Raw genomic sequence first — 9245 nt, 5'->3', positions numbered from 1 at the left:
AAGAAAGAAAGAAAGGATATTAAACCTAGAGAGAGAAAGAGCTGGGCATGCTGTAGCATGCTGCAGAGTACAAGGGACTGGGTGGGGTGTACAGGGCCTGTTCACCAGGCTGGTGGCACACAGCCTGTTGTCAATGTTAAAAAAAACATGGGACCCACCAAACATAATTGGGCATATTCACATGGCATTTGTTCTTATGTCATACTCGTGTGAATATGGTCAATAGAGTATCGTCTCAACCTGGGACCCAGGCACAGTGTAAAGTACTTTTAGTCATGTGGGCCCAGAAATAATCCCACTGTTAAGTGTTCATTTCCAATTAGAAAGAGTGCCAGCGTGTGCCCTGTACAGCACGAGAAACACAATCAGTTCCTGCTCTTCCAAGTTGTTACCAATGTCAGCACGCTCACCAGACATTACATGGACACACACACACACGCACACAAATATACTCGCATAAATACACCCACAGTAGCCAGTCTGCCAAATGTGGACAGGTACACAGCAAACATGAGTCGGTTTACCTGTCACTGAGACATCTGACCAAGGCAATGGATCACTCATATGAAGACATTTGGATAATTTAGATTATTTTAAATGCCCATTTGTTTAGGTCTACAGGAATACCAAAAGCTCCTGCGTGTCTATACTTGATGCATATTTTCACTGTTACTGTATGTTCTCATAGGCAAGAACAATAACAGTCACTCCCCACAATATTGCCGCTCCCAAAACATAACAAGTCACATGTTTTTATGGAAGTATTTTAGCTTTCAGAGCTTTGACACACAAAGGACATACATATGCATGCATTTTTGTACTGTATAAATTTGCTTTACAAAAACAAGGCAGGAGGCAATTTATTATTATTTTTACCCTGACATCTTGCAAATACGGTATAGCTAAGAAAAACGGTTGGTTGTCTCGGTCGACGCAGAGGTACGTTTTGGGAGTGGCACATGGAGAGAGGAGCTTGTTTTGCATCTTCTTTTCTCTGTTCAACAGAACAGTAGTATGTAATGGTTCATCTTCAATCTGCAATCCTTTTGTTGTACGACAAATAGTGAAAATAGCCTACAAGCATCACAACACATTGTGAGGCTGTAGATCTGCTTTTTTCAATATCTATAAATATAAAAAAGGGCGAACATTTGCCCAAAATAGGAATGCCAGGGTTGATGTGGTTAAGGGTCACAATACGTAGGTAACATAACGAGGTAAGGAAGATAATAAAGTAACAACTGACTCAATTTTGTGACTTTCTTTGCAACCAATGTTGCTTTGATGTTTTTGTCCAATTTGTGAAGCCTATCCCTGTGCCTGCTGAAACCAATACTGCCTCAGAAAAGGAGCCATGAGCCAGATCATAGCTTTATTTATAAGTTGTCAGGAGCAGGCCTTCACTATACACAGTAAAATCCTCAGTGTTCATTTAGCCATTAGCACGTTCTTAGTTGAACGAACACTGAGGAAATTACTGTGTACTTCTCAAGTTTTAAGAACTAAGGCGATGCTGCCTCCTCTGACTGGTCTATGTGGGGGTCAGATGAACGATGGTCAGTAGACAACAGAAAGAGAGAGAGAGAGAGAGGGGGGCAGATGTCAGCAGGTGGTAGTGGGTAGGATAAGGATGAACAGTGACAGTGTCCTGGTGAGCTTGTCCTGTAAAGTTCACCAGCAACATGAAAGGCCACTGAGCTACTGGGAGACCACACAAATAAGCAGACGCACGCACACACACACACACACACACACACACACACACACACACACACACACACACACACACACACACACACACACACACACACACACACACACACACAGGCATGAGCTCATTTGCACACACAGCCCCAAACACACTATCACTCTGAGACATGACACACAAGGGATGAGAGGAGACAACAGGAAGGATGGCTGCTGTGAGGAGAGAGAGAGAGAGAGAGTTGGTAGATGAAGAGAGAGATATGGATTAGAGGAGACCACGGGGGGTAGGGGGGTAGCGGTCCAGTGGACGCATGGCGACTAAAGGAAATGATGTCATTCAAAGAAGAGCAATAGGTCGTCTTCCATCAATCTGTTCTTCCCTAAAGTGCCAGGTATCCAGGCAGCTTAGTGACTGCTCTGAGTCAGTCAACGCACGTAGGCACGCACACACACACACACACGCACACACAAGTAACAACATCTGGAAAAGCAAGGGAACCAATAAGAAAGGATTATAAAGACGGGGCGGGGGAGGGGGGAGTGTTACAAAATGAAGAATATATCCATTAACATATCATACATGAGAGAAAATGAATTAATAAATTCATAAATAAAGTTTTAAGTTACAAATCTGTCGAAAAAAACTAGGATCTGAGGATGTAAAAGTCTGTCGCAACAGTCCTCTCTGCAGACAGTGGAAGCAGATGTCTCATTGTGATGATGCCTGCTGCATCTCACCTGGCCCGGTAGCCAGACAAGTTCAGCCCACTTTGGACAGGTTTGTAGCCCAATCGTTCCATATTTGAACTATTTAAGCTCATATTAGACCAATTTTCGGTAGACTATGAGCCCTTCTTTAGTCCAGTTACCTGTACTAGCTGACCCTGTTTCAGTCCACTCCTTTGGACTGTGTGTTTAACCAGCTTCTCAGTACAATCTCTGGCCCGGGTTTAGAATGGGTTAGCCCACTTGTTACAGCCTAGTCAGGCTGAACCGACTGTGCAGTAGCCCTCGTTCCTTCAGCCTGGTGCAGCCTTCTTGCCAGGAACATGAAGAGGCAGCGGGTTCATCATAATATATGAATTTATAGTTGTCATAGCATAGATAGGTGGACTCTGAAAGTGTCACTAGTGTCTTTAAATAAAAAAGTGGATAAACAAAACAGCCACTGCGATGTTGAGCAGAATCACCATGACAACCAGGATAGAGCTGTAGGCCTGCGTAGGAGAGAGAGAGAGAGACAGAGAGAGAGAGAGAGAGAGAGAGAGAGAGAGAGAGAAACAGAGACAGAGAGCGAGAGAGAGAGAGAGAGAGAGAGAGAGGAGAGTGTTAATAAAAAAAGATACATTACACACATATACCCACAGACACACAGCATCCACCTGTCTGAACAAACTAAGACAGGAAACCCAATGAATTCTTGAATTTAAGTCGGGTCATTATGTTATGATGTTAATCTGATGATTAAGTTGGATAAACCCAATACGCAGTTTTCACACAAAAAACACATTTAGGTAGAGCAAATGGGGACAATGCTTAACAATGTGTAGCATTACTAGCTACAACTAGGGCTGCAACTATCGATTATTTTCTTAGCGATTATTCTATCGATTACTTTTGTGATGAATTGAATAATCAGGAAGCACTATTTCATATTTTTTAAATCTTATATATATATAAACGAATTGATCAACCACTTAATTCATTGTACAACAGTGACGTGCAAAAAATAGCAGATCTACAAGTTCACAATTCTGCTATTTTCACTTTATTTCTTATTTTTTATAATCGATTAAATCGATTCGTTTGATTAACTGTTGCATCCCTATTTACTACACTGTTTATCCATATCGGCCGGCTAACCCTGCCCATGAATCCAGAGCGATAGGCTTACCACAGTAGATCTGCGTCATTGATGATTACTGAACTAGAGATGGAGTAAATCCTCTCATTTACTTTTTCTACCTTCATTTACTGTACGTTAGGATGACTGAGAAAACCTCTCAAGCTGCTGGTTATCTGCTACTACCTCTCAATTAAACTTAATTGATACTTATAGTTGCTTGTGGGTGGTGTGCACCAAAAATAGCAGATCTACAAGCTCACAACACGACACGTTGTGAGCTTGTAGATCTTCTATTTTTGGCGCCCGACACTCACGCGCAACTACGCATAGCTCAGGCTATATTTAAGCAATATTACACGAGAGGGTGTGCTTTACCGTCATTATTAGCACGCCTGTGATGCGGTCAGGAACGAGGCGCAGCCGAGTTCCGCCGCGATCACAGAAGTGCTAATAATGTAAGGTAAAGCACACCCTCGAGTGTAATATTGCGATTATACAACAGTTACCAACAAAACACATCCAAATGTATTCATATTGTGGGGCAATTCATAATAAAAAAAATTCGCTTATCCGTTTCCCTGTAAAGAGAAGAGTTTATTTGACTGAGACAAAATAGTCCCTGTGGCAGCGCAGCACTCTGTCTCTCTGACTCTCGTCTTATCAACACAGCTGATTCCAGTAGGCTATATGCTCCGTCGTACGATCGTGTTACGTGGCCAAAATAACTGATCTACAAGCTCACAACGCGTCAAGATGGCGATGCCTTGTGAACTTGTAGATCGGCTATTTTTGCCGTGCGATACCTTCGTATGATAAAGTATAACATACACTGGACTGTTAACGAAATGGGAGTAATTTTACTTTAACACAGGAGGATATTTATACAGTAGGCCTATGGATGTTACCATTGAAATAAAGCACACTTTTTTCCAGTTATCCCTTTTATTATAGGATTTTAGGCGATTTAGTGTGCTCTCTTCTAACCATTGATCAACAGTAAGTCCACCAAATAAGTCAAAATTAACAACATAGTCCATCTTGCGTAGCTGTTTGTTCTCCGCCCGGTGGCGGCGGTGGGTACTGTCTGTTTGTTTTCCTACCGTGGGACAGTCACAGCGTGACTTCACAGCACAGCTGTGTCATATATGGTCTAATCAGGTGCGGACTGCAGAGCGGAGTGATTTATTTAATGTGATTAGGCCCGTGATATGATGCTGGTTTGAAGCACGGCTAGAAAGCTATTTCAACCAATCAGATTGCTTGGTCGGAACTACCTGTTGTATAATTCCCTATTCACACTGCAGGTTGGTTGAGCAACAAAAATCTTGTGATCGTTCCAGTTATGCAAAAAGAGGAGTCAGTGGGGAACACAGACTCGAGTATAATGATGGAGAGTAAGAAACAAACCCTGTGCTGAATCAACTTACTTACTAAGTGGTTTTTCTTTTCTTTTCTTTTTTAGCTCAGGACCCAACATTAGGTTTTATCCTAGTAATTGCTCACTGACACATTAATATGCCTGTCATGTGGGGTCCCCAAGGAAACAAGACTGTACCACGGTGTTACTCTGAATCAACAACCATTGTGCTATGATGAACATGTACATTGTTCTAATGTTCTGACTATTAGTAAAGGTACAGAATGGAGCTTTCCGCCAGCTTTGTTGGAAAGAGTATGTACAATCATTCAAACCTAGCCTGGTTCCAGCCGAATCTGCCTTTGCAAAATCGCATCGCACTTTAGCCCTCGGCAGATGTGTCGTGTGATATTGTCTGGCCACGCGAGGCTAATTCAAACCTTTCCTGGACATTAGGGTGAACTTTGAGGGGGAATAGGAGGGAATGGCACCACCTGTGACTAATTATTGAATGCAGTTTAATTAGCTTCATAGAAATTGTTCCTCATACTCATCATTTTGCATAAGCATTGAAGCACAAGCTTAAAAGCCTCTTAATTAAAACCATTAATTGAGGTTATCCTTGATGACATAAGCCAACAATACAATAACAACAAGCTGGTACAGTGATCTTAACACTGGTGGATGTGATATCTACGTAAGTGCTCTCTCTCTCGCCGCTCTCTCTCGCCCTTTCTCCGGGAAAAAAAGCTTGAAATGCATTTGCAAACATGTCATAACATCTTCCAATTCTCTGCAGCAGCTCTGGCCCCGTATCATGTGGTGTGTGTGTGTGTGTGTGTGTGTGTGTGTGTGTGTGTGTGTGTGTGTGTGTGTGTGTGTGTGTGTGTGTCCTTTTCAGGTTTCAATATCTACATACATTAATGTGTACTCAGTATACTGTATGAATATAGTATGTCCCCATGCGTGTGTACGTCAGTATGCATACATAAACAGTGTGTGTGTGTGTGTGTGTGTGTGTGTGTGTGTGTGTGTGTGTGTGTGTGTGTGTGTGTGTGTGTGTGCGTGTGCGTGCGTGTGCGTGTGTGTGTGTGTGTGCGTGTGCGTGCATGCGTGCGTGTGCCGTGTGTGTGTATGTATCCATTTGCGCTTGTTGTCCAAGTGTCTGACTCTGCATACAGTAATGTGTGCTCAATTTCTGAGTGTGCGTGGGTACTCACTCATGCATGTTTCTGCATACATGTGTGCTTAAAGTCTACATGTGTATGTCGTTGATGTCGGGTGGAAACCTCATATGTCCCAAACTATTATCTTCTCAGGATTCAAATGAAAAAATAGCAACATTTGTATGTCGTATGACGAAGTAGGGCATTAATATACGAAAAAAACGAAAAAGTATTAAATCTGGAGATAAGAGGTTTCTGCCCGACACCAACGATATACTGTATCTGTGCAGAAGTGTTAAAGTGTACAGTATGTTACAGTACCACAGTGCTCCCATTGTCTTAGCAGTGTTCCAGTGAATGTATCTGGGTGATAGTAGCGGCACAGTAAAATCCTCAGTGTTCATTTATCCAGCTGTAACTCAAGACAGCGTACAAATGTAACCAAGTGGGCCCGTTTGTACACTCTCAGAGTTCAATTAACACTGAGGATTTGACAGTGTACAGTAGTATCTGTGTATGCTGTGAACCTGTTATTACACAACTCTGACTTTGTCGCTGTCGGGTGGAAACCTTGTATGTCCAAAACGTTTTCAGAAAGTGCAAAAGAGAACCTGTGTTCGAATGGATCCAGTGTAGTTATTATTTAGTCACAAGCTCGTGTTGATACTTTTCATTGGTTCAATATTTATAAAACTCACAAACAAATGTAACCACTTTAAGCTTCACTTCAAGAAAATTCCCAAAATAGCAAAAATAGATAGAAAATAGAACTAAAAGCTCACAACGTGCAACGTGTTGTGAGCTTGTGGGTCGGTTACATTTTGAAATATGGAGATACAAGGTTTCTTCCCGACAGCGACGCCTTGCTTCTCTGCAGCTGCAAACATCTCCCCCCTGCACTTCTCCCCCCCCCCCCCTCTCCAGCCCCCCACTGTCACTGACACACGCCCACTGATTGGCTGCCGTTGAAGCAAGGCATAAGCTGTTCCCTAGCAACAGAGCACTGGTTAACCAATAGAAGACCTTCTAAGAGGAAGGAGCTACTTTGCCAATCTGCTGTTACTAAGGTGCAGCAAGGATTGGTGTGGTTATATATATCTAGAACAATCAATCGCTCAATCAATCGTTCAATCAATCAATCAACGTATCAATCAATCAATTGACGTTTCTGTCTATCTATCTGTCTGTCTGTCTGTCTGTCTGTCTGTCTGTCTGTCTGTCTGTCTGTCTGTCTGTCTGTGTGCGTGCGAGTTTGTGACTGCTGGTATACAAACTACTTTAGGTACACTTGAACCACATCAACAAGAGGAACATTTATATTGAAATTGAAAGAGAGTGCTAATGCTCATACTGTATAGGCATACATAGGAGTAGTAGTACAATGTGTGACTGTTACTTATTATTGATTTTCCACCTGGTTTGACTAGCAAATGCTTGTTGTAACTACTTATCCTGGATTACTGCTTATAACCGGCTGCGAAGACAGGCAAAAAAAGATTTCATTATAACAGCGTAATCCAATCCACCCAACGCTTGATCGTAGTACAAAAATATGTCTTAATTTCACAAGGCTAAACCCTGTAGCCTCATCCGAGGATTATATAAAGCTAAAATCTGGGATTTAATTTAACGAATACATTTTTAATTAGCTTATTTTTAACTAAACTGTATGGTAGAGTATATTAATGGAGGTTGGAGTTGGTCATAGCTCTTCGAGAGGGTAGGATGTCGGGTAGGACTAGAGGTGTAACTTTTCTCCAAATCCACGGTTCAGTTCAGATCTCGATTTTTGGACACGTTGGTTTCAAACGTTGTTATTTATTTTATAAAAAAATTAATTTTAAAGAAAATGTTAAGAAAAAATAACACTAAAGGACACCATGAAGGTAGGTTTTTACTGGCAAGATTGCTAGGGTATAGTTTCACAAGTTAGATCACATGTAATCATAGTAGTAGTAGGTTATTCAGTGTCACTGTAGGAATGGTATCACTAACAACCAAAGGTGGACATACTTTGGTTGCTGTTGAACATAGATTTGTTTGAACAATCATTTTCTACATCATGCAATGTTAACTAAACAGAATTTAAGGTATTTAGTGAAGGAAAGACAGTCGCCCTGTTATTGCAGTCGAACAGTTATGCTTCATTGTTGTGCACCTAAAATAGCCGATCTACGAGCTCACAAGCTTGCAAGCTGAGTGGTGAGTTGTGAGTTGTTTCTGGTTCTGTTTCAGAACCGTTTCACCCCTAGGTAGGACACCTCCTGGTTGACAATTTCAATAAAGTTATTTGAAGCACCGGATTAGACACAGATGTGCGCCATCTTTATTGTAGTTCGGACATCATTGCATGTCTCTCCATCAAGAGAGGGAGAGAGTGGATATAAAGATTACGGATTGTATCTTTAACATGCGGAATAACACTGTGTTATGTCATTGCTGATGGTATGTAGTCCACAAATCCTTTTAGTCAAATCAATTTATGGCAATGACACAACACAGAAACTGATGTTCAGTGCGCACGCACGCACGCACGCACGCACGCACGCACGCACGCACGCACGCACGCACGCACGCACGCACGCACGCACGCACGCACGCACGCACGCACGCACGCAGACACAGACACAGACACAGACACAGACACAGACACACACACACACACACACACACACACACACACACACACACACACACACACACACACACACACACACACTTCCTCTCTCTCTCTCTCTCTCCCTCACTCTCGCTGATCAAGCTCTGGTTTGATGTCACAAACAACACCATATATGGTGACCCGACCAGAGCTCGATCAGCAAGAGGGAGAGAAGGGGGAGAGAGGCAGAGAGAGGAAGAGAGGAAGGGTGAGAGGGAGGGAAGGAGTAAGAGAGGGTGGAGGGAGAGAAAGGGAGAGCTCAATCATAGAGAGAGAGAGAGAGAGAGAGAGAGAGAGAGAGAGAGAGAGAGAGAGAGAGAGAGAGGGAGAGAGGTAGAGATTGAGAGAAGGAGGGAGAGGGAGATGGAGAGAGGTAGGGGGAGAGATAGAGGGAGAGAGGGACAGAGATGGAGAGAGCCTGTTTCACCCACGCAATATCCCGGCCAGTGCTGGGAACCAAAACATGAACACACTGATGGAGTCAGCATGATCCTCTGGATGATATGCAGC

The 9245-nt window shown here is 42.7% G+C and overlaps 1 protein-coding gene across 1 annotated transcript in view; it reads right to left on the bottom strand.

The window, feature by feature from the left end:
• Positions 1-2843: 2843 nt before the first annotated feature.
• The window catches only part of jph3b (junctophilin 3b), a gene marked incomplete at both ends in the record, with an annotated part of 45404 nt that continues 39002 nt past the window's right edge, over positions 2844-9245 (bottom strand). Inside the window, one exon of the mRNA XM_080437004.1 lies at positions 2844-2924. Within this exon, the coding sequence (XP_080293130.1) occupies positions 2844-2924 (81 nt within the window). The remainder of the gene's footprint in view (positions 2925-9245) is intronic.

This window comes from Gymnoscopelus braueri, assembly GCF_963280865.1.
Source record: "Gymnoscopelus braueri genome assembly, chromosome: 9".
In the NCBI taxonomy this organism is placed as follows: domain Eukaryota; kingdom Metazoa; phylum Chordata; class Actinopteri; order Myctophiformes; family Myctophidae; genus Gymnoscopelus; species Gymnoscopelus braueri.
This window is presented reverse-complemented; position numbering and strand designations above follow the sequence as displayed.